This window comes from Arctopsyche grandis, chromosome 13 (assembly GCF_051622035.1).
Source record: "Arctopsyche grandis isolate Sample6627 chromosome 13, ASM5162203v2, whole genome shotgun sequence".
Taxonomy (NCBI): domain Eukaryota; kingdom Metazoa; phylum Arthropoda; class Insecta; order Trichoptera; family Hydropsychidae; genus Arctopsyche; species Arctopsyche grandis.
In genome coordinates, this window is record NC_135367.1 from 27,020,925 (window position 1) to 27,048,551 (window position 27,627).

Genomic DNA, 27,627 nt, shown 5'->3' on the forward strand with positions numbered 1-27,627 from the left:
TTCATTGAAATAACCGTTGATGCGAAATAATAGGTATTCAATTTTATTGATATAAAAATAATAATACTCGAATTATTTTAAATTTTCATAAATATTTACAATGTTAGGAGAGTAATCGTATCACAGAATTATATACATTTTAACTATGTCATAAAAATCAATCATGTCAAAATGTGTACATTCGATTTTAAAACCAAAACTGATTATAAAACAAAAATTATACTTTCAGTTAATAATAAACACATACGATATTTTTATTTTAATTAATAATTAAATTACATAATTTATATTTTGAATTCTTTTACAACATAATTAATGGAACAATTCAATAAAAAAAATTCCTTTTTGTATACACATATGTACATATGTATCATCAAGGATATAAATTATAGCTAAAAATAATAAATAAGTACATAAGATATTTTCTCCAGCCGATGTAGTTTGACACATTAAAATATTATTAATACAAATGTAAAGAACGCTCTTTTCCTAATTATTAAAATGTATACTTATTTTCTTAACGATCAGCTTTTGGTATTGAGTAAAATAAATACCCCGATATGTCACTTAATCATTGTTTAAACACCATTGCTTCAGTGTATGAATTTGCATTATTTTAAACATTTTCCGAACAAAAATTGTTTCAATGCATTGAAATGCAGTCACTTAGTGGTGTTTTACTCAATTATATAAAATATTGAAGTTGTAATTTAACCGTTGCCCAAAACTGATCGTTAAATAAGAGCCGGGCTACACCGTGCGACTTGCGAGCGACTTGGTTGAGGGCGACCAGACCAATGTTTGCAGTTAGATGGGGCATGCCACACCCGTCAACTTATTTGTCGCTCACATTTCCATACAATTTTTCTGATCGCACGGTGTCCGGGTCTAAAGGAGTACATCAAATTTTAAACACATTATACAATATTAGCATTGATTATAAAAAATTACATTTAAAACAACTCATCGATATTGATTATGTTTTTCACTTAAAAATTAATAGGAAAAATTCTAATACAAGCATAAACTTATAGTTTTTTGCCTAAGATTACATTATTCTTTGTACTATAGAAAAATAGATAACATAATGTTTCTGCGATCTCTTGCATATATGCAATAGCAACAAATTAAAGTTTTTAAAGTTTCAGACGTATTATTATTTCTTGGTCAAAACCATACATATTACTTTATTGTCATACATACATATATATTCAATTAAGTGCTTTTGAGTGATGTGACTACATACATAAAAAAAATATTAACGATTCTTACATGGTAAGATAGTATTCATAACCGTTAAAATTTGACATGGAACAATATAAAAACAATAACATATTACTTATTAAATCTACTTCACACATAGATGACAATATTTAATGAGCATAATAGTTTGAGCCACATTCATATTTTACACAAATATGAAATTTCATGAACGTATAGTATGAACGAATTCATACTGAACCCCAGATCACGAATCATACTCATCGGACATACTTCCGTATGATATACTTTCATCGTCTTTGCATATGGAATTCAATTTATTTTTTTGCAGACAATCTACAGGATTCCTCTCAACGTATGATTTTTCTGCAATGGCGCGAAGCGTTGCGGCCATCGAATCGCCCGTCTCTCTTACCATTGATGACAATTGACTGTAGGGTTTTTGTAACAGCAAATAAGGACAATCGAACTCTACACTCCTGCCTGCATCCATCACCAATATTCTATCTGAATCAATGATGGTGTTTAAGCGGTGAGCTATCGTGAGAACTGTACAGTGTGCGAACTTCTCTCTGATGATGTTTTGTATGAAACTATCAGTCCTATAAATATGCAAATATATATGTTAGTTACATTTAAAATCTACGTGAGTAGTATGTAAGTATATTTTAATGCTTACTGTGGATCCATACTAGCTGTAGCTTCGTCTAGTACGAGAATTTGATTATTTTTTAGTATGGCTCTGGCGAGACAAATCAATTGTCGTTGACCGAGACTGAAATTCAACCCTCCTTCTGATATTTGAAAGTCTAAAGATGGTATTGATTCTTTCAAAGACACCTAGAAAAAAAATCTGATTTAACCAGCCCACGACTTGATCTATGTATTTGAGGAATATAAGAAGTATAAAAAACAAAATTTGTTAATCAAACATACAAACACGTTCACACATACAAATTAAGCGCAAATGTAGGGAAACTTACACAAGGCAAAAGTTCTACTTCCGGTTGTCGGATTTTGTTTGTAATTTTTTTATTACTTAAAATCACTATGATTATTATACACATTAAATATCAAGAAAATAAAAATAATTTAAAAGGTCAAAATAAAATAATGAAATATTGTTTTAAAAAAAAATACTACTTGCGGTTTACGAATTCTGACCAAAAACTTATCAGCTCTAAGTTAGTACGTAAAGAATACAAATATAAATTTTCAGCTTGATACGTTCAGGGGTGTGGAAATAATCATGGTCACAACATTTTTGACTTTTCTTAGAGGAAAAAATCCCACTTCCGATTTGTTAAATTTAGTGATTTTTTTTTTATTTTCATCACATTGATGCAAGAATTATACTTGATTGTTTTTGTGAAGAGCACACATGTTTAAGGGGGCGAAAAAAATAGTGGAAGAAAAATCGAACAAGAGTAAACTGCCACTTCCAGCTGACGAATGCTTACAAATTTTATACATAACTTGGTATTAAGCTTACACTTCTATATATGAAATTTCAGTATAATAAACCAAAAATTTTCTGAGAAAACATTAAAAAACCTCGATTCTCTAGAGCAGTGGCTCTTAACCTTGTTGGAGGTACTGACCCCCACCAGGTTCATATGCGCATTCACCGAACCCTTCTTAATTAGAATCCTTCTTAATTGGCACCCAAATCATATGAGTCGGGTGTGTGTCTTGACCTCCGCCGAACTCCTGAGACTAACTCACCGAACCCCTGGGGTTCGATCGAACCCAGGTTAAGAACCACTGCTCTAGAGTAAAAGTACTACTTACGGTTCAGGTAAAAATATTAAGTTATAAAATGTATAATTTCTATTATACGTAAAAAAATTTCATTCGGTTAGCGGTTTGTGAGATAATTGAATTCAAAAACTTAAAAGAAGAGGACACCTATAAGGGGAAGTACCATTTCCGGTCAACTTAAAAATTTGAAAAAAATTTACGACGTATCGATTAAAATTTCAGTAACCTATACCAAGTTTTAGTTCAATAGGACGAAGGGTGTTCAAAAAAATCCACTGACACACAGGCAAACACATTTTTTCTAGATCATGAAAACGTGATTAGTGATCGATTCTGAGTTCAAATCAGTCAAAATCTCGAGGTCAAATTTTCGCATGATCACAAAACTTCATCTATTGTTACTACGTACATAGATAAAGTAAAAATCATCTATCACACATCTGGGTTAAATGAATGTACTGATAAGTGATATAAATTTATATCTACATACATACATCAGCTAGTGATCTAAGTCTGATTTTCCATACGTTTTCATCTGTGATCAGATTTGAAACATATATTAATACCTAATCTGTATGTACTAACCGTTTCTAAAATACCCCATAAAGTAGCATCGTCGTATTTATTGAACGGATCCAAATTATACCGAACTGATGCAGAAAATAATATAGGCTCTTGTGGTATTATTGATATTTTGCAACGGAGATCCTGAAAATTATAATTGAAATTAAAACACACACTATTAGAAAACTATGACTTACTATATAAATAGATATTATACCTGCAAAGATATTTTACTGGTTTCCACATCATCGATAGCAATATTTCCTCTGACGTTGGCCAATCTAAATAAGGCGGAAATGAGAGATGATTTTCCAGCACCGGTTCTTCCGACGATTCCAACCTGAAATCATCATGATCGTTGTCAGTTCGAATTCGGTAAAGATTGAAGAAGTGTCAATTTGCATATTTACCTTCCAACCATTCTTTATCTGTATATTCAAGTCGTCCAGAACGGGATTCTCTTTTTCACAGTAACTCAAAGACACTTGTTTGAAGGAAATAGACCCAGCTGACGGCCAAAAATCTGGAGTATTCGTTTCTAAACAGCAAAAGAGCACACCATAATCAATGCTACTTTGAAATACGTCGTATTTTATTATCATAATTTAGCTCACCTCCTTTATCCAATCCTTTTTCTTGTTGCAGATCTGTATACTGAAGGATCCTTTCCACACTTGTCAAATGAGATATGACTTCAGTGAGCTGCCTAACACCAAATTGTACCATGGATGCAAGAATCAAAGATTGTGATATGGCCAAACCAACATCACCCGATAGCCATTTTCCTGAAAAGAATACATACATTCAAACAATTTTGGATTTGATATATATACATATGTATATCTATAATCGATTGATTACCATTTCTGTAAAAAATGAAAGAAAATGTAACACAGCATACGAATAATATGCTAGTCAAATCCAACCAAAATCCAAAAGTCGTTCGACTTGCTAAAAACTGGTACCACGAAGCTGTGTGAATATCCTGAAAATATAAATAAAATAATTGCTAAATAATAATATAAAGTCAAATTCGGATGATAATTTTGATTAGCTTCAAGAAAAGGTTCGAAAATAAGGTACAAAGGAAATATTATTTGTGGATAATTTGAGTCAATGTACATATAATGATTGTATATTAAATGTAATATCACTATTCTGTCTATCTGTGTGTGTATCCGAGATAACGCTCACAGTTCTATAACAGTCGTTTCGATTCGATATACAAATGTACATATGTATCTCACAGCTAAAACAATGCGAAAAAAACGTACGAATATAAAATTAAAAAAAAAACTTCCATATATATATATATATATATATATATATATATATATATATATATATATATATATATATATATATATATATATATATATATATATATATATATATATATATATATATATATATATATATATATATATATATATATATATATATGTATACTATTTGCTACCAATTATTCATCTAGGCAAATATACGGCGCTAAGTTTCTGAGCGTTTACCGCCATGTATTGAAAATTTATTTATTTAATTAATTTTTCTATTGGTATTTTATATTGTTTATATGTAGATAGGTAGGTACCATTTTTATATTAAACAATTAAATATAAATATTAAATTAAATATATTTAAAAGGTATATGAAAAAAGTTCGACCACATGCAGTCGAACATAGGACCGACACATTTCTTTTAATTTTTTTTTATTTAATGAATTAATATGCCAACACCCTTGCGATGATATTTCATCGGGTACAATACTAGTGTAGCATATGCTAAAAGGAGCCGCCGTTATAATTGGTTTTCAAGGATAGTCTCCAGGCTTAAGTGCTGTCGGCTAACAATGGAGACCCTCGAAGGGACTTAGGGTCGGTAACGGCACCCAGCTACTTTCCGCTAGAGTTCTCAGAACTGACAGTGCGAGACTGTGGGACTGCATATCTGGTACGTGACTATAACAATAGGTAAACAAACGTATCGAGGAAAATGCACTTTGCAACCTGCCCTTTATAAGCAGGTACTTAGGCCATACCAAGGCATTCTGGACGGAGCACTGGAAGTGCGTGGATCTCCTTAATCACCCAATAAATGCTGTGAAGCGACTTTGGTCTTTTATTTGGATCCTCCACCCACCCCTACGCAACACTAGTAATGATTAAATAAGGAAGTTATTAGTTCTCTTCTACAGCACTTGGCTAAATTTGTTGGGATGGAGAGGAAAAGCAGACAGATTCAATCATTGTTCATACAAACAGATGATTTTTCTGTAGATAGCGCTCTTTTTGAGGACTGTCAAGATCATGAGGAAACCAATACGAGAAAGATAAGATGAGAAAATGACCTGATATGAATCGAATTCCTTGGTTAGTCTCATCTGTGCATTCGAGGATCGTATAGTGGCTATACCTTTTATAGTGGTGCATGCATGTGTAAATACGGGACTTCGAGCTGAAATCAAGCATTAATTTCAGTTTTATTTATAAAATTACATTTATGACTGTTTGAAATACTAAATTTGATAAATCTTACTTATTCCTTCGAGTCTTTTGACGTCTTGTGCCGAACGTAAGTAGACTGTCAGTAAAAAGAAAAAGAGTAGCACCATAACAACGATCGGCACTAATAACCAGGTATTTGTTATGCTTACCATTATCATAGCACTCGTCATGAACATCAATATTTGAATTGCTTCCAACATGTCTTTTGGAAGCATTTCATCAATTGTGCCCAGATCTTTTGAAAATCTATTCAAAATTCTACCTGTGGAGTCAAAAGAAAACATTAAACACATAATTAAATCATTGACACATGAAATGAGAACAAAAATACAGTGAATACGTGTAATTTAAAAAAGATTATATACTTGGTTTGTTCATTTAACTCATATTTGGAATATTAGTCTACTTAAATCGAGGGGCGGCTCATGACTTTAAAAACAGGTGGGGCACGAAGAGTCAAGCCCCACCACTCTTCCTCCTACATATTTATTTTATATCCAAAAAATTAAATTTATATATTTTTAATGACATTGTATGCAAAGAAAATTATTTTTATTAACAAATGATTAACTTCGTTCATTATGTGTTCGGAAAAAGCGAAAATGTTATTATTAAAATATATTTAATGATAAAATTGTTAATTTGTGACCCATGACTTTATCTATGTATTTGAGGAATATAAGAAGTATAAAAAACAAAATTTGTTAATCAAACATACATACACGTTCACACAAACCGGTTATGAGAGCATTTTCGATACAAATTGAGAGCAAACGTAGGGAAACTTACACAAGACAAAAAGTCCACTTTCGGTGGTTGGATTTTGTTCGAAATTTTTTTATTACTTAAAATCACTATAAGTATTATACACATTCAATATCAAGAAAAGAAAAATAATTTAAACGGTCAAAATAAAATAATGAAATCTTATATCACATTGATTTTTTCGTGTTTAAGGGGTTTATACAAATAGTGGAAGAAAAATCGAGCAAGAGTAAACTGCCACTTCCGGTTGATGGATGTTTACCAAATTTTATACATAACTTGGTATTAAGCTTATCGATTACTATAAGAATTTCAGTAATCGATACTAAGTTTCAGTTCGATAGGACTAACGGTGTTAAAAAATCCCCAAAATACAGAAACACGGACACACATAATTTTTTTGTGTGTGTCCAAACACACAAGTGATCGATTCTGAGTTTGAATCAGTCAAAATCTCGAGTTCGAATTTTCGCATGATCACAAAACTTCATCTATTGTTACTACGTACATAAATAAAGTAATATACATAGTTGAAATTTCGAAAAACGTTGACGGTGTCATGTATTTTTCGAATCGTATAGAGCAGAGCATCGCAACGCGAGTGACGTGGCATTTTTAGTACAGCGGGCACCACTTGGCACATAAACACGTGCGAGTGAGATCGCGTGTGAGGGGAGAAAACTGATGTTACTTAACGTTTTATTACCTATGTATGTACGGACTAGCTAGCGACTGCCAATGAAGTAAATATGTATGTATGCACGTAGCTGACAAACTTTACGAGTCGTAAATAATGTGTGCCACGAATATCCAGAGGTTGTATAGCTCTGGTATAGAGAATATAGACGACCGGAGCTGACATATTCTGCCCCAAAGAGAACTTAACGCAGCCAACTAAAAGCGACCTTCTGCATACGGTAATACGGATCTTTTTTCTCTGCTTCGACTAACTGTCTACATTCTACACAGTGCCCGAGTAGCAGGTAAACTGAAGCCGGCGACCACGGGACCACGACAGATAAGTGACTGCCCCGAACTAAATTACAAACCAGTTCTGCTCACAGTGTGGTGAGCGGGATAAATAAACACTTGTGTTTATTTATTCCGTGTCTCTTGAAGAGAAATTAACAAGATGCATTTTTTTTTGGGGCAGTGCCCCGTTTGCCCTTAAAGACGAGCCGCCTCTGCTAAAATCCATTATATTTATGAAGGCCCACCCACTCTTCACGTAAAAGATGAGCATGTATACTGAGCGTTGCTTATGCGGATCTTTTCCGAGGAGTGGGGGTGGGCCTTCGTAAATGTAATGATATCTACCCGCAATCACCATATTTTTATCACATCTAGTAAGTCAACACGTACCTGACGGATTGGTATCATAGAACTGCATTGGAACTCGGAGTATCGTATGAAAGGTAACCTCGTGAAGACTCTGTGATGATTTCATACACATCATGAAGAACAAAATGCATCCAGTTATACTGAGTACGATGCACAGGAGGATGAAAAAAGTGTAAACGTACATGTATTGCATGGACGTCAACGGACCTATCAATTGCCTCAGTGCATCCGTCAGACTCTTTAACTTCAATTCTGGCTTTGGAAGATCAGGATACGTTGAATTTTCGATGAAGCTATCAGTGAAGTTTGAAGCTATACTGGTGTCGTTAAGATCTGTATAATCATACACCTGTATACCGAAGAAGCTTTCCAGGTTGCCATCTGATGCTGTTAAATATATATCTCCGATTGCTTCTGCATTGGTGGTTTCTTGGAAGTATTGATTAGTCCTAAATCATAATCAGTCTTTGTTTAAACAATTCTAATTCCAATATAATATGAAAGTAAGATTGTATACTACCAATATGTGACCCAGTAATCGGTAGAGCTCGCAGACAATTGGCTCAACACAAGCATGCTCGCCATTAGTACCAGGATACACGTGTGCTTCCCAGATTTCCAGTATCTCCAGTAAATGTTCCAACCCATAAGTCCTGAAACCTTCTCTTCACTCACTTGTTCCTGTTCTATGTGCTCTTCTTCGTCGAATTCAGATTTGACTGTTGACTTTGGAAGCAAAAAATTAATACGGTGTTAAAAGTCTTAGATTTTTTCAGACGAATCATTATATAATACTTACAGCGATGGATATTCTTCTGGAAATTTCTCGAATACTGTTCGTAGCTGTTAGGTTATTTTCTTCTGTATCTTGTTGTTGAGGTATTGGCGACTGTGCAGTGATCAATTTGCTGAAATCTTGACCCGAACTTAAAAATTCCTCGTACGTTCCAATATTTTCAATCCTTCCCTAAATTTATAATATTTAAACAAATCAGTTTTAAGTTATGGTTGAATTATTTAAAAAGATATAATGTACATATATAAAAACGGACGCGACGTGTGTGGGTATGTGTGTTTGTGCCAGATCGTCAACACACAGCCAATCAGAGTGAAGTGGTTGCAGAGATGCGGGGAAGCGTGGTAGTGGGGAAGCGGGAGGGGGGGGGGGCGTCATGTGACGTTAGGCTGAGCGACGACAGGCATGTGCGACGTCAGGCCGAGTGACGGCTGACACATACAAACACACACACACACACACACACACATATTCATTCATAATTTAGAACGGGTGAACGTGCATTAATACGCGCGCGCGCCTATAAATTAAAATAAACTATATTTATATATGTATAATATATAACTTTATTTTAATTCGTGTATCAATTCCATCCGAAGTCACTCGATGAAATCAACGGGCATAACACTAGTCAATATTAAAACTTGAATAGTATGTATGTAAGTATGAATCTTAACCCTTTGAGTTTTGATGTATTTTCTGTTGAAAGCCCGCCACGCTGATAATTTCGCCAATATTTCTAACTAGAATTATTTATAAATCCAATAGAAAGCAGGTATAAAAATTGTAGCTAATCCAAACAAACCCTAGATAGCTACCGCTGAGGATTTTATAGTTGTATAGTGGATTATATATGTAGTTTAAACGCAATGCTCACAATCTTAATGCCAAGCCACAATCTAAAATACTCAGCAGTTAGGGATTTCCATCGAGAAATTCTGCTGTGGTTATAAATTCACAAATTCTGGTGTAAACCAGTCTTTATAAACATTGACACGGATTAAACTAACCATTTTCAATTCATTTTTTTTCAATGCTACCTGGAAAGGCTTAGCGGGTAGTATTCTTGTTTTATTTGTACATGCTCAAAATACAACGCCTATTGGTGTTTTTCAGGTCCATGGACTTATTCAGTCAGCATTCAAAATGTTAAGTAAATACACAATAAGATAACTTTTAAAAACTTACAATGAATAATAAACCCGCTGTCCAACAACTGGTCAACATTCAAAGGGTTAATTGAGATGAAATATTTCATTTGACTTCTAGGACTAAATAAGGGTAGGAAAATTTAACTTTAAGGTTTCAACTATATTGCAGGTAATATAAGAAAATGACTAAAATCTCAAAAGGGTGGAAAACAAGGATAGACTGAATTTGATTTTGAATAAAAGCAAGCAGTATTGGAACCGTTTTTAGATCAAAAGATAAGGATAATCTTTTATATAATTTCACTTACATTATCGATAACAACTATGATGTCTACCAACTTGAGATACTGCAACTGATGGGTTGCAAGTATGCAAGTTTTGCCACTTAGATAACGACCGAAGCACTCCTGGAACAGGTAGTTTCCAACAGGTGTATCGAGCCCAGACAAGGGATCATCCAACAAATAAATATCGGCCTAAAATCATATCAACAGTAAAAATAACTATACCCAGTCTTCATTTACTTGATTTTAAACGTGCGAATTTACCTTTCTGTAAACAGCTCGAGCCAAATTGATCCTGGACTTTTGTCCACCGGAGAGAGACACTCCTCTTTCACCGACCAGAGTTTGATCACCTTGGGGCAACTGTTGAAAGTCCTTTTCTAAAGCACAAGCTCGTACAACCTAGTACAAACAATGTGAATATTTAAAAATGTACATTAGCTAATCCAAATCCTGTAATATATTGTACTTACGTCTTTATATTTCCTATATTCATACGGAAGTCCAAATAGGATGTTGTTCTTTATGCTAGCTGCAAAAAGCCAAGGTTCTTGACTGGCGTAAGATACGCTACCATTAACTTGCAAGCTGCCCAATTGAGGAGTCAGTTCTTTCAGGATCAAGTGAAAGAGCGAACTCTGAAAACATAAATAAACCAATTGAAAGTTGAATCTCATTAAAATTTAAATTGAATTTGTCTATGTCAAGTTACCTTTCCTCCTCCTATTGAACCTATTACTGCTACTAATTGTGATTTTTTGATACTCAGCGATATATTTTTAAGAGTGGCTTGATTATGATGGACTTCCCTCAGCCAAGATGCTGTAAGATTTGTAATCTCTATCATCGGCATATCCACACTATCGATACTGCTAGAATACTCCAAAACATTGACTTTTAAATCATCCGTTGAGTCTTCTTTGTGATCTTCATATGCTAGCAACATGTACATATGTAAATGAGAATGTTTCAATATATTTAAGTAAAGGGTTGGTCAAAGGGGGCCGGACAATCTCTTGTGAACCAAATAGGAAAAAAAATAATCGGGATCGACTTAATAATACTCGCGGTGATAGCCGCCCTCCGAATCCAGCCGCCCGCGTGCATTACACTATTTGCACATATGAACGATCCAGCTCTGTTTAACCCTTTGAGTAATGAGTTTGAGTCTTTTCTGTTGAAAGCACACTACGCTGAAACTTTCACCAACAATTCCAACTTGAATTATTTAGAAATTCAATAGAAAGCAGATATAAAAATTGTAGCTAATCCAAACAAACCCTAGATAACTACCACCGAGGATTTCAAGTTTTGTAAAGGTGTGTTTAAACTCTCTAATATATCATGAAACAATATAAAATAAACAAAATAAGTCTATTAATGAATGTATTTTTCCAAAACTAGTTCCATCTTCTTCATTGTTGTTAAAATGTTATGCTCACAATCTAAATGCTAAGCCACAATCTAAAATACTCAGCAGTTAGGGACTTCCATCGGGAAATTCTGCTATGATTATAAATTCAGAAATTCCGGTGTAAACCAGTCTTTAGAAACAGTGACACGGATTACACGACCCGTGTTTAATGCATTTTTTTTTCAATGCTACCTGGAAAGACTTAGCGGGTAGCATTCTTGTTTACTTTGTACATGCTCAAAATACAACAACGCCTATCGGCGTTTTTCAGTTCGATGGACTTCTTGGAAAAACGCCAATCGGCGTTGGTCAGCATTCAAAGGGTTATAGTAAATACACAAAAGATAACTTTTGGAAACTTACAATGATTAATAAACCCGCTGTCCTCTTTAGTAATTCCGGGTTTGGTAAAGAAGTCAACACTTTTCTGCGAATACAAATTGGCTCTCATTTCAGCATCCGAATCCAAAATTGCTATAGGCTTATCTTTCTCTTCCAAAAGCAAGAAGCTTTGTATGCGTTTTATGCTTACGAAACATTCTGCAGCAGAAGTCACAGCACATGGATAGACATATGCCAACATAGTTTGCAACATGTTATAGAATTGTGCCAGAGAATAGACCTTAAAGTGGGTTTATAAAGTTAGTACTGAAATAATTTCGATTGATGTGAGTATATTAATCTAAAAATACTGACAGTGGCAGCGGTGATGGAATGTCCCAAAAGAACATGTCCCAGAAGTGTGATGTATAATGCAAATCTCTCTGTGAATATTAAAAAGCTGGCATTGATCGCTCTCAAATATGACACCTGTTTCAAAAACTTCATTTCATTATTTCTAGCTATGGATACGGCTTTTTCGAATGGTTTCTCCCAAGCGTACATCTTCAATACCTGAAATATAAATAGATGTCACTAGAGGTACGATATAACAGCTACATAGCTTTCAAGCATAAAACCTTACGAACTTACTTCACTTACGTGTTTTACGCATTGTTTTATTCAAAGTATTATGCTAAAATATCACTTACTTGAATCCCACATATGATTTCATCCATAAGTCGAACTCTTTCATCAGTTTTTTGTGCAATTTTCAAACGCAATCTAGCCGACAATTTACTTATGAAACCTGAAACATATGAACAAATGAGCAAAATACATATCGTACAAAAAATAAATGGCATATTTACAATTCACATGTCCATACCTTGCAATGGCAACGTCTGCAAAACTATAGTTAAAACTCCCAAGAGTGCGACGGAACTCACTTTTTGAGAATACAAATAACAACACAATCCAATCTGTATCGGAACAACCCAGATAATATGCAAAAATTTCAACACTGAATCGAATCGATTGACATCGTTGGACATCAGATTGACGACTTGCCCCACAGTTATCTGCGTGAAAGACTCTGAACTCATCCGCAGTATCTGAAGGTATAGAATAGGTTATGTATAGGTATATTCTGTCTGCTAACTATATCATCATCATCTACAGCCATTCACCATCCATTGCTGGATTTAGGACTCTCCAAAACACTTTTCCATTCGTCTCTGTTTTGCGCAACTCTCATCAATCTCACCCCACAAATTTTCATAATTTCGTTTACCTATCTTCCCTGCGGTGTTTTTTTTACCCTTTTGCATTCTCTCGGGTACCATTCCAGCACTTATTTTGTCCAATTTTCGTCCATTATTTTAGCTACGTGGCCCGCCCATTTCCATTTCAATCTCTTCACTCTATCCACTATATCCACTACTCTTATCATACTTCTCACCCGTTTTTCGTCTTTCCTCGTTATGCCAAGCATACAACGCTCCATATTTCTTTGAGTGCATTGGATGTGTAGTAACTTGGCTCTCACCCCACACATTTTTCCAATTTCATCTACCTATATTCCCTGAAGTCTTCTTTTTACCCTTTTGCATTCTCTTGGATACCATTCTAGTACTTATTTTGTCCAATTTTCATCCAATCTTTTAGCTACGTGGCCCGCCCATTTCCATTTCAATCTCTTCACTCTATCCACTATATACACTACTCTTATCATACTTCTCATCCGTTTTTCGTCTTTCCTCGTTATGCCAAGCATACAACGTTCCATATTTCTTTGAGTGCATTGAATGTGTAGTAACTTGGCTCTCACCCCACACATTTTTCCAATTTCATCTACCTATATTCCCTGAAGTCTTCTTTTTACCCTTTTGCATTCTCTTGGATACCATTCTAGTACTTATTTTGTCCAATTTTCATCCAATCTTTTAGCTACGTGGCCCGCCCATTTCCATTTCAATCTCTTCACTCTATCCACTATATCCACTACTCTTATCATACTTCTCATCCGTTTTTCGTCTTTCCTCGTTATGCCAAGCATACAACGTTCCATATTTCTTTGAGTGCATTCTAGCACTTATTTTGTACACCTTTCGTCCATTATTCTGTCCATGTGTGCCACCCATTGCCATTTCAATATTTTCAGTCTATCCATTATATCCACTACTCTCATCATACCTCTCACCCGTTTTTCGTCTTTCCTCGTTATGCCAAGGATACAACGCTCCATACTTCTCTGAGTGCATTGGATGTGTAGCAACTAGGCTATCACCCCACACATTTTCCTAATCTCTTTTACCTATGTATATTCCCTGCGGTCTTCCTTTTCCCTTTTTCATTCTCCCGGGTACCATTCAAGCACTTCTTTTGTCCACCTTTCGTCCATCTTCTAGCCACGTGGCTCACCCATAGCTATTTCAAGATTTTTACTTTATCCACCACCCTTGTCATAATTCTCACCCACGTGTTTTGCTTCCTATCTTTCCCCGTTACGCCGAGCATACAACGTCCCATACTTCTTTGAGTGCATTGGACTTTGGCGTTCAATGTCCAAGTTTCACATTCATACGTCATCACTGACAAAACACATTGATCGAAGATCTTTTACTTCAGGCAAAGTGGCATTTATGATTCGAAAACCGCATTCATTCGTCCGAATGCACTCCATCCTAGTTTCATACGTCTATTTCTTCTTGTTAACTGTATACTATGTGGAATTTAATTTACGAATGCGATATCGTGAATGCGTGAATGCTCACACATCCGACTAGATTCTACATACATGATTTTATAAATCAGTCATACCTTTCTATACATTAGGGAGCAGCAAGCAATGCGTACTCTCATTCCGAGCTGTTGTTGTCTCAAAGTTGCATGATGCTGCAAAAATACACTTCCCAGAGACAAAGCAACCACTCCACCGGCATACAAAGCTGCCGTGGTCTGACCTGATGATGATGATTCAGCCGACGTTATATGATTCAGAAGACTAGCCAGAAGCAGTGGTTGAAAAGACCTGTGGGGATTGAAATATAACGAAAAACCTTGTAAAAAGTGGCTGAAATTACTAAAAATTTAGCGAAAGTAAGATTTTTTTCAACATTAAAATTCACATTAGTATATTCACAGGTGAAGTTATGCTATTGAATTGTGCTAAATATATTCAATTTTGTTCAAATATCGGTATTATATGTTTGTACCATATATTATATTTAAACAATGCGACAGATGCGATGGTTGCAGTATTGTTTATTTTCTTGTTTGGAATTATTGAAAGTTGCTAAGGAAATTATGCTATGTACATAAAACTGTTTTTTTTTTTTCTCTTGAACGTAGATGTTTACAAGTTTTGTTGATTTGATGATTTACATGCATATGTATGTATGTAAATGTATCTAATCTAAACAAATAAATTTACAATTGTACTCTGTAAACAATTTTTAATAGGTGTCGTCCATCAAATGAGTGTCATACAATAGCAGGACAAATTGGCTATTAAAATAGTTTTAAAAAATTAAATAGGACAATTTATATCGTGATAAATATGTAGTAGATAGTAGGTATAAGAAATAGTTTGAAATGAAATTAACTCGGTTAACTAAAATAAAAATTGAAATTGTGTTAAAGCCTTCATTTGTGAAACAATATTATAATATAACATTATTTTTTTCATAGCTCGTATTGCTTTATCAAATAAAACTTCAGTTTTGCTTAATTTAACAATTCTAAACACTTGATAAGACGTTTCTGCTTTATATGGATTTTTTGCAAATAAAATTGGCATTTTTATAAATTAGTAAATATTGCTTATTTAGATTTAAGGGATTTATCAATTTTACCCATTTTTTCCGTACTATTTATGCATTTATTTGGTCTGTTTTTTATTTCACTACGTTTGGTTAAAACATATACATATTTTGACGTTTAAAATTCGCCAAATAATTAATTATAACTAATAATGCGATGAAAAATCACAGTCAATAGCATTAAACACATGACTATTGATTTCAATGCTGAGTTTGAACACAGTAATACTAAATTTTGAGTTAAAGACGGCAAAACCCAAAAAACTGTAAAAATTGCGTATTTTTAAACGTTCAAATCTCATATACGAAATCAAACCAACAAAAATCATTAAAATTGATTAAATCCAATTTGGTAACTCAAAGACGTGATTTTTTTGTTGCTCTAAATAAATGTAAAATATTATAATTTTATTATACGTATATTTAACTGTTATTTGTTCTGAAAGATTTTGATAAGCTTTGATACCAATTTATTTGCATTCATAATAAATTCCTAGCTTCACTTCTGCTTTATCATATTAATTTCATTATATAATAGATAAAAATAACGTTATTATTAAAAAAAATTGCTTTGAACTATTTCAACCTACATATGTATGTATTTACAAAAGATTAATTATTGTTGATAACCTATTTGTTTTTTAATCATTTTTTTACATTGTATATAATTCAAGTAAATTCGTCTAACTTTGCTCGGGTATATGTATATACATATGTACTTTATATTTGAACATTTTGAAATTGGTAGCAAATAGTATACATATATATATATATATATATATATATATATATATATATATATATATATATATATATATATATATATATATATATATATATATATATATATATATATATATATATATATATATATATATATATATATATATATATAACAAACTCGACGATTACGAATTGAAAACTGTAAATTATCAATGAAAAAAATAAACATATAACATTTTTATTTGCAAATGTTGCTCTGGCGTATGAAAGTTTTAAAAAATAAACAGTTTCAAGGGCTTTGAACCCTTCCAAAACCCGTCTACGGTCTACGTTAAAGTATCTTGAGATAGTATACCCATGATATGGAACAAGCCCAATTGAAATATTATAATAAATTTTAATATTTGATAATTTATTTTTTAAATATTCATAAATGCATTTCAATATGATCGGTATTAAATAAATAAAATGAAAAAAAAACTCACTTGCATCCCACGTATTGCAAGAGCACCAAAATTCCGTCGAAGAGATATTGCGGGATGAAGGTTTTGACCAGAGCCCTCAAAAAACTTGGTTTTTTATTTAACTTCTTGCACGACTGCAACTCGAGGAACCAGTTCCTGAATGCAAAAAAAGAAATTAAATTATTAACATGCCTTGAAAATAAATCAATAAAAAAAATCCACGCATACCTAACACAATATCATATCATATGTACATGCAAAGTGACTTATCTTCAAGTTACATAAATATTAACAACATAAGTAAAAACCTTGCAATTATACCACATTCTCAAATTATCAATTTAAATTATACGTTCCAGTATTGCACCAAGCTAAATACTGTTATTTATTGAGTTGTAAATATATTTCGAATTGCAACATATCACATTATTAAAATATTTAAAATTGAAAATGTCATCAGGCTTGCTGTTGAAAATGTCATTGTATCATACCGAGATATATGAAATTGGATTGCGCAATTGTATCAAGAGATGACGCAACTATTTATGTCGGATTTGCAATTTTGAAGGGAAAATTGGTAGGAGTTGGGGGAGGATCGGCCCTTTTGTTCACTGAAACCTTTCGAGGACACTTTTTATTAGAGTTTCGTTAGATATTGTGAGGTGACAAAATATATAATAGCAAACGTGCGTTTTACAGTTGCACCATCAGCCCTGTCGGTACATTTTTGCTTGGATAATTTTGCAAGCGGAAAAAATCGGTTGCCGAAGCCTATGCAAAATCGGTTAAAAACCGCAAAACCAATCTAAAACGCGACCGGTCCGTTACTTTCGCTCGTTCTCGAAATTTGGTGAAATTCAAGGTTGCAATTCAAATTTGACTAGACTTGGTTTGAACTTATAAATCTACATAAATATGTATTGCAGTGGTGCAAAATCACTTTCTAATCTAAAAACCATCAGTTATAGACTGCCAAAGGATCTATAGAAAGACTTCATAGAGTGCAAAGATACATACTTAGCCAGCGGTGACCGAAAAAATTCACTCTCTAAACTTTTTTTTGTGGAATTCTATTGCGTTAGATCCAGTGGTGTAGTCGGGCCAGGTCGCCACCCTGGTACTTCTTTTTGAGCCAGGTCGCCGCCCTGGCACTTTGATTGATATGAAAATTGTTTTATGAGTTAAATTAAAAAAAATATGTTGGCTAATATAAATAACCCCTGAGACGAGAAGAATAAGAGGCGACTTAATCGAAGTCTTTAAAATGATAAATAATCATCATAATTGTTTTATGTCCCAAATCATTACGTTCAATGAAAACACTCATCTTAAACACACTCTCAGACTCCAAAAAGAAAAATCGAATAAATTGATCAGAGATTCCTTCTTTTCAAACAGAGTGATTAAAGTTTGAAATAATCTTCCCAGCAATGTAGTAAATTCTGAAAACCATAATATTGTTACGTATACTAAAATAAAAGGTTAGTAAAAAGCCGCCGGTTAAATGCAATCGGATTAAGCCGAGGCGCATCCCTGATTACGTGCGACCGTTATAATTGCTTTCAAGGATTATCTACAGGCTTAAGTACAAGTCGGCTAAACAATGAATGCGGCTATAGCGGTACTCTGTCGCATTCCCATGGAGTCGCATTCCCAAGTGACACATACCGTGGGTCTGAGTGTCGTGGAAATACATATCCGAGTACGTAACCAGAACAATAGGTAAACAAATCGGAAGTCGAAGATGTCCTGAGAGACCTGCCACTTATAAGGCGGTACTTAGGCGATATCAAGACATTCTGGACTGAGCACTGCCAGTGTGTGTATCTCCTTAATCATCGATAAATGCTGTGAAACGACTTTGGCCTTTTACTTGGATCCTCCACCCACCCCTACGCAACAATATTTTTAAAAACAAGCTAGAAGTCCTTCTTAAACTTTAGGTTAAGAAGATTCGCAGATAGCCGGGAAATCGGTAGTAAATTGAGACAAGAATGGAGTAAGTAGTAGATCATCTCTTCGATGAACTAACCAAGCAATGGAATGTTGTTAAAGTGGAAAGTTTTCTTGGTTATTACATGAGAAAAAACCCTGCGCTACAAACGATTGCAAACCAAGCGGGCGCATACTCATTTTACTGCATGCTCATTTTATACTTTAGTCTCGGCTTTTGCCGTTTTAAACTTGCCAGAAAGATCCAACTCAATTTTAAGAATTGCCAATCATCAATGTACATCTAAATGTCATCTGCGCAACCCCATAAATATCTCGTCTTTCGTACATGCTGAAATTCAATCGAAATGAACATGCAACCGGGTGGTTTGCAATCATTTAGATATGCTCGTTTCAAACACAAAACCTTTAGATCATTAATATTCTAAACAGATAATCTGTTACTATGTTTTCTTTAGATTGGATTGGAATTCTTGCTAACACAAGTCAGGGCGAATCTTCGACTTAATTGGTCGATTCAATAAAGAACGCTTTTTCATATACATATTATTCAACAATAGTAACAAACATATTTTTTACAAGCTTTTTTTCATATATAATTGAAATAAAATATACATAAAAATGATAAACCACATAAGTTTGAAATCGGATATAACTTTTGCAAAATGTATAATGTTAACCACTATAATTATTATGATGACTTTTCAAGAAAAACAAAACATACTTTGAACACACATAATATATCGTTTAATGGTATCAATATACATACAGTCGTGGACATAAAAAATGTCACATGACCGCATATTACATTCAATTTTGGTTTTTTTCCTTGAATTATGTCTCGATTGTTTTCAATTTTTTTTTACCTGATATTTGAAACAAAGCAAGTTTTAAAAGTTCGGCAGTTTTTTTTGGACGCGCAAACATCTCGCAAAAAATGGATAACTCATAGCAGATGTCGATTGTTGTAAAATCAAAAATTATTACGTTATTTGAAGAGGATCTTTCTATACGTGAAATATCTCATCGAATGGGATTTGGAAAGAGCTCTGTTAGTCGATGTTTTGAAAAACTATCAAGAAACTGTTACTCTGGGGAGGAAACCCAGAAATGGAAGAGAACTTGTGACCAGTGTTCGCAAAGATCGTCGTATCAAGCACATGATGCTAGAAAATCCATTCAAATTTCCGCACAGCTTCAAGTATCAAATCATGTGACATTTTCGGAAAAAACATTGAGGAGGCGACTTTCGGATCGTGGGTATCGGCCGGCCACACCGCCCTGCCAAAAAGCCGTTTCTTACGCGTAAAATGCGAAAAAATCATTTAAATTGGGCTAAGAACCATAGGCATTGGACTGTCGATGGTTGGAAAAGAGTTGTATTTTCTGACAAATCGAAGTTCAATTTCTTTGTGCAAGATCGGATGCGCATGGTTCGTCTGAAAGTTGGCGAAAGATACCGCATTTCGGAATGCATTTCTCCGGTCGTTGCGCATTCACCCTATTTAATGGTTTGAGGGTGTATGACCACATATGGTTTAGGATCCCTGACCATTATTTAGTAATTACAACGATCGAGGAAATAACGCAACACTCAAAAATCCGATTTATCAAGAAGATTCTGCACCATGCCATCGCGCTCGAGCCTCGAGTACAATTTCGATATTTATTGTCTAAATCTTTTACTAAATGATTAAAGATATTTTCACATATAAATCACAGAATTTAAGAATCTTTATTAAAATAAAATTAAAAAATTAAAATTAAATTAAGAATCCCAGTTATTTTTAAATTTAAGAATTTAAGAATAACTGGGCATCAAATCACTAGAATGGCCGGGAAACAATCCAGATCTGAATCCGATAGAAAATCAATGGGCTATTTTAAAAAGAAAATTGGCAAAACGACGGACATCGAATATAATTTTGCAAATATCAAATATCAGGATTGCGTAAAAACATAACCGAAACTTGGGTGATATTATGATGGAATGTTTAAATTCACTGTACGAAATCAACGCATATTGACGATTATTCAAAATCGGTATGGTAGTATGAAATATTAAAATATAATAATTATAATATTATCCTTGAGTTGTTTTATTCACAAAAGATCTTTTCAACATCTCACAAGGAATATTAACGTTAGAAATCTAACAACAAAAAAGGTGCAAGTACCGTTAATGACCGCTTCCCATTTCTGCATCCATTCCAATTATATCATGTTAACTATTCCCATTTTTTTTACTTCAATTAAAGTTTACTGATATCACTTTAAACCCCTATTCAAAAATTCTTTTGAAAATTACAATACCAAACAGAATTTAAAAAAAGATCGAGTGCGGCATTTTTTATGTCCACGACGTATGTTTGTATGATTTCAGATCTGACATATCAATTAACATGTTCATACATAAATACATATATTATTAACCAGCAGCGTGGGCTGCTGGTTAGCATATATGCTTTGGAACATGGTGGTCACGGATTCGAGTCCCACTGGTTGCTGCTGGTCAGACCTTGATCTGTGACTATCAGAGTTTGCCAATTTATCTGATTTTCATTGAAAGGGTTCTAACAAATTGGCAACCTTTAGGACGAAATCACACAGGGAAGAACGGCACGTCGTGTGCTTGGCTCCCCGCTGTGGAGGATTACATTATACACTCGCTCCTCAATATACACGCTCCTATATTTATTCAATTGTGGGATACACCGTTATCAATCACTGTCAAGCAAAGATAAATACAAGGATAAAATTTTATCAATAACACTCCAGGGGGGTGATTTTGGGACGGTGTATGCTAGGCATGCAACATTTTTTCGCATGTTTAAAAGTATCTAGGAAAATTCATGTTGCCGCGTTCCTTCCTGTGTGATTTCCCAGTAGGCTGTCAAACATATGGTTCAATATTGGATAATATTCAGGGCCGCTCCTACCATACATATGTACAAATGGGTGCAACGCACAAAGGCGGCCGAAATATAAATATATATAACGAGCAGCGTAGACTAATGGTTAGCATATATGATTTTCAAATGTAGTGGTCAGGGGTTCGAGTCCCACTGGTTGGTGCTGGCCAGACCTTGGTTTGGGACTCCAGGTTGATCGTTTAATATCAGAGTTTGTCAATTTACCTGATTTTCATTGAAACGGTTCAAACAAATTGTCAACCTTTACTCATTTCTCGCAATTTTCGTGTTTTCAGCATCTCGAATTTCGATGATTCGTATAAAAATGATGCAAGTTTGTCCATAAATGTCTCGCAAATTTCGAGTTTCTAAGCATCTCGAAATATGACGATTTATATATAAAAAAATGCTCCGAAAATGTAAGTTTATCCAAATCAAAGTCTGTCAAAATTTATCCACAGATGTCTCTATGATGCTTTCTTAAAATTGTATATCGATGTTTGTAATTGGCCAGGAAGACGCATTGGGGTTTACCTGTTAGGCCTTCTTGGTATATATATATATATATATATATATATATATATATATATATATATATATATATATATATATATATATATATATATATATATATGTATGTACATATGTTTGTAAAATATTATAGTACATCGAAAACTATAATTTTATTTGAAATTTATTCTTGGTACATAAATATGTATATAATAGAAAGCTTTTTCTTTTCCAAGAATTCATTATCACGTCAATGCGAATCGTTGAAGCGGTAATAGTTGTTTTTTTTTATTTTTTCAGAAAGTATAGTATATTATACAATATAAACTGTGTTGAGTTCGAACACTCTTATACAATATATTATATTTAAATTGCGAATGACAAATTTAAAAGTTTTAATTACGGCTACTTGATTTCACATGAAATTTCAATTTGTAATAATTAATTACAGTTTTACAATATTTTTCGTAAAAAGTCCTTTTTTCAAATATATTTTTTGTAATCAAATTTTATATCATAATGTTTATTCAGTTTTTCAAACAGGCTTACTTTTTACAAGCCTCATCTTAGTTTGTTTCCAAAATTTATGTGTCGAAAAATAAAAATAAATAAACAATAATCAAATCATGAAACAATGCAGGGGAACTTGAAAAATCATGTAAAACTATTTTGGTCTATTAAAAATCCACATATGTATTTTAAAAATGGTTCTAGGTCAAAAAACATTAAGTGTTACTAAGTTACATATTTATATATTTACATATGTATATGTATGATTGAGTCAAAAACAATAATTTTTTTTAGATTAGGCACTTTTTTTATTGCTATCCATTCATACGAATGTTTATGTATATGTATTTCATAATCACAATTCGCGGAATGCTTCTCAATTTGCATAGTTCGGAAGGTCAATGTTGGTCATAATTGGCAAGGTTCACTTCAAGGAATTATTTTATTTTTGTTAATTTTAATAATAAATTCAACTTTTATAATGTTGTTAGTTAATTCGGCAATTCTCTTGCCGAATGCGTGTAATAGACAATTTCACGGATTCGGTGTAACATATATACATGAAATAAACGTTTTGGTAGGTACAATACAAATATGAACATTCACTCAAAAAATATTTAGGAATCCAGAACGTTCGACAAAAACCATCCACAATATACAATCTAATATCATTACAGTCCTATGGAAATTGTATGTAAATCAGCCTGAAAACACACTGAGTAGTACAGGACGTCACGTCTTTTGACCGTTTCACAGTGGGGGTTCCCCAAAACGAATTCGGGTGAAGTTGCACATGCAGAGTGCATATGTTTGGGAGCTTGCTCGTGTATTCATATCCATATTCAACCGAGATCAGACAAGTTTCTCCTACATTTCTTCAAACATGGGAATCACCGTTATCAATCACTGTCAAGCAATAATAAAATATCACCGAAAACATTCCAGGGGGTGATTTTTGGAACTGTGTACCATGTATATGGGCTAGGGGTGCTGCATTTTTCTCATGTTTAAAAGTATCTAAAAAAAACCCGTACCACGTACCACTCAGTGTGCTTTCGCCCTTAGTCAAGTTACGCTTTAGTCACATTCAGCTTTTTAGCTTTTTACACACTTGCCGCGTGTGTAAGCAGCTTTTTATTCAAGTGCAAGAGTTGGCGAGAATTATTTTCATTGAGTTTAGCCAAATGTAACTTCACTAAATGACTTGCTGCGTGTAGACTGGCTTTAAAAGTGACCGTATTAAAGGAAAAATGTGCTAAGATTAAGCCAATTATTTAATCATTTAATCAACAGCCAATAAGGGCGAAAACACACTGAGTGGTACGTGCTACGTGATTTTTTTTTAGATAAATTTAAACATACGAAAAAAACGATGCACCCCTAGCCCATATACACGGTACACAGTACCAAAAATCATCCCCTGGAGTGTTTTCGGAGATATTTTATCCTTGCTTGATAACGGTGAATCCCATATTTGAAGAAATGTATGAAAACCTTGTTGGTTGCATATGGATATGTATACACGTGCGACCTCCCAAACATATGCATTCTGCACGTGCAACTACACCTGAATTCGGTTTGAGGAACACTCACTGTTTACGGTCACAGCGGGAAGCTGAAGCAAAAAAAGAAGGACGTGACGTCCCATACCACTCAGTGTGCTTTCGCCCGAATTTATTCAAGTATATTTAATTATTATGTTTTTAAATATGGACCAAAATATTTTTTTGTGTTAATTGAGATCAGTTAATTACCTTATTTCGTTTCCATCGCACCAATTTTAATATTAAATTTATATAAATAGAACCCCCCCCCCCCTTTTTATTATTTAATATTTATTTTTATTTTATTTTCACAAAATATTTCAATAAATAAAAATGTTTTAAAAAATCACTATTGGTTAATATAAAAAAATTAGGTGGGGGGGGGGCGGGATACATAAGTTTTTATTGAATACACTTTTTTTTAGCACTACACCACTGGTTAAATGTGTCATTCACTTAAAAGATACGCCTATACTATTACATATGTGAATATATAAATGTCAATGGAGTCATAACTATGATTTACACTGTAGAATGTCAATCGAATGATTTGAAATATATCTATTTATATAATGTCGAGTCAAGCTTTAGTTTAATATATCAGGAGCTCATTTTGAGACTTAGGAATTACGAAGACTTGACCTGTTAGTTCGTTCAGTTATTTTGTAAATAACATATGCACATACACTGTAGATCAAAATTATAGTCACAAAAATAGTTGTGCTAATAAGAATCTCCTCAGAGCGAGTAATATATAGATAAGAATCGAAATTTAGTTGTTTCTTGTAGTGTAATTTAATTTAACAGTTATTCATACAAGAATTTTAGTACATTGAAACCGAAAAATGTAATTCAAATTTCATGATTCCGAAAGTTTTTAAATGTAACTCAGTGGTACCCAAATTATTCATTAGATGGAGATTTACGAACAGGATTCGTTTTTCATTGAACCCAAAACCGGCTTTATGTTTTGGGTCCAATGACGTACAAGTGATTTAATTTTTTGCACAATTTTCTATTGCGCATCTTACCTTTCGAGCTTGTCTCCTAGCTTCTGGGAGATGTCAGTGTCGAGGGGTTTGCCCATGTCTTCGGCGAGCAGTTCATGGTTGAAACCCCTCTTGAAGAGCGGCCACATCCACAGGAACAGCAGCTTGGAGACGAAGTTGGCATTCTTCCTCGAGTTTTCAGGCAAATTCATAACTATCACACACACAGTTCACAACACACGCAATCCGACGAACCCCCAACTGGTGATGACCACTTCACCAATGGGTAACTTGAGATTCCACGACCTGAAACGCAAATGGCACACCTGAAACAGCCGCTCGGCTACAATGCGGAATATGTCTTCATCCGTGTTTACAAACGGAAGTCAACCACCACCTGGTGTTTGGTTTACTTTACCTGTTTGGTTTGACGATGTGGTCTGTTGATGTCGACGACTGGGCTCACACTGACTGTGGTATGAACAGAAACACTGGCGTTTCGTGGTGACAATATTGTCGGGCAGTGGCGTGCTTCTTTCAGCTGATTTCGACACCCCCTCCTCTTCTAGTAGATTCACTTAACGTCTCTCGTTTCCGCAAAAGTGCATGTAGAACGAGTGAGGTTGCCCGGAAACCCCCATCTCCTTATTGATGTCAGGTCTATTAATCATCGTGTCATTTGCAAATAGCAACTCTTCTTTCCAAACAGAACTACGCATGTTTTCGTGGCTGAAAGTGGACCACGTTGATCCAACTGTGTTAAAAAGCTCACAAGCTATGTACATAATACTTTCTATGCATTTCCATATGCATATACCATAGTGCCATGCAGTAGCGGCTCGTGAGAATTCATAGTGGAGGGGCTGCAGAGATTAATCCTGCTATAATAGCTCATTAACCAAACTGGTGATCGAATGAAAACAAAAATACAATGCATATGTACTATAGTGGGAGGACTGCAGCCCCGCAGCCCATATGCCATGACTAAGGGACGGCTGCCGGTTTCTATTTGGGCAAAAAATGGGTTCACTGTTGTCAATTTCCATTCTCAACCTTTTTTTTGCTCTCTTACTTTATAGGACAATAGTACTTGACAATAGTCAACCCTCTTTCCTGGAAAATGGAAACACCATCGCTGAACTCTAGCCATGACTAGTTCATGCAAACTTTACTTCTACAATGTAATTTTCAACTAATATAACAATCAATACTTCTAGACTTAGCGGTCGGATATGAGTACTATTTTCAGCTTCATAACTGCTCTACCCGAGCAAGATCTCAAAAAAGCCTGTATTATTAGGGCGAAAACACACTGAATGCTACGTGGTTCGTGTTTTTTTAGATACTTTTAAACATGCAGGAAAATGCAGCACTTCTAGCCCATATATGTACATGGCGCACGGTCCCAAAAATCACCCCCTGGATTGTTTTCGGTGATATGTTATCCTTGTATTGATGAATATAAGTGTTAATTGATGAATATAAGTGTTAATTGATGAATATAAGTGTTGAAAGATTCGATACAAGTTGTGCAAGATAGAAGTACATGTGTATTAGGACAGAATTCCGATCTGAATAGCAAAAGGATATTAATAAAATCCGACTAAATTCCGTAAAGAATAGGTTGCTGAAAGACATGCAATTGCATGGAATGGTTTGGAAAATGTGATATAATTTTGGAATATAATAATAAATAACCAAGTGTAATAAATAATATAATAAGTAAATTTTAAATAACCGTCATTGTTTTTGAATATTTCATTTACAGATTCAACTTATGGTGGCGACAACAATTTCATGTAAAATAATATCATATATTATATATCGGTATTCTGTGTGTCTGTGTAAGATAACGCTCGCCTTACTACATATAATAGTCATTTCTATAATAATACGAAAATAATAACAGATCAACAAAAAACTATATACATATAGTGTTAGCTACCAATTTTTTCTCTAGGGAAATAAGTCTCTGGGCATTTAGCGCCATCTATTGAAAATTTATTTAATTAATTCATTAATTTTTCTATTGGTGTTTTATATTATTTATATGTATGTAGCTAGGTAGGTATTTTTACCAT

At 33.9% G+C, this 27,627-nt stretch overlaps 1 protein-coding gene across 1 annotated transcript; it reads right to left on the reverse strand.

Annotated features, from left to right (window-relative positions):
- Positions 1 to 18: 18 nt before the first annotated feature.
- LOC143921398 (ATP-binding cassette subfamily C member 4-like) lies at positions 19 to 26,259 on the reverse strand. Its single transcript, XM_077444700.1, has 24 exons — positions 25,965 to 26,259; positions 25,589 to 25,852; positions 17,150 to 17,284; positions 14,941 to 15,151; positions 13,007 to 13,232; positions 12,831 to 12,928; positions 12,496 to 12,693; positions 12,163 to 12,421; positions 11,098 to 11,321; positions 10,859 to 11,023; positions 10,650 to 10,787; positions 10,410 to 10,577; positions 8,954 to 9,121; positions 8,675 to 8,880; positions 8,176 to 8,603; positions 6,080 to 6,310; positions 5,892 to 5,998; positions 4,408 to 4,531; positions 4,161 to 4,331; positions 3,957 to 4,084; positions 3,764 to 3,886; positions 3,568 to 3,690; positions 1,901 to 2,061; positions 19 to 1,823 (listed from the first exon to the last, which is right to left on the reverse strand). The coding sequence occupies exons 2-24, from the start codon at positions 25,756 to 25,758 to the stop codon at positions 1,469 to 1,471; spliced, it is 4,317 nt and encodes a 1,438-aa protein (XP_077300826.1). The 5' UTR covers positions 25,759 to 25,852; positions 25,965 to 26,259; the 3' UTR covers positions 19 to 1,468.
- Between the last annotated feature and the right edge of the window lie 1,368 nt (positions 26,260 to 27,627).

Excerpts from the sequence above, each read along its gene's own strand:
- LOC143921398 (XM_077444700.1), bottom strand. The coding sequence starts at position 25,758 with ATGAATTTGCCTGAAAACTCGAGGAAGAATGCCAACTTCGTCTCCAAG. Across the intron at positions 17,285-25,588 it reads CTAGGAGACAAGCTCGAAAG|GAACTGGTTCCTCGAGTTGC; the intron begins GTAAGATGCGCA and ends TTTTGCATTCAG. Across the intron at positions 11,024-11,097 it reads GTTCAATAGGAGGAGGAAAG|AGTTCGCTCTTTCACTTGAT; the intron begins GTAACTTGACAT and ends TTATGTTTTCAG.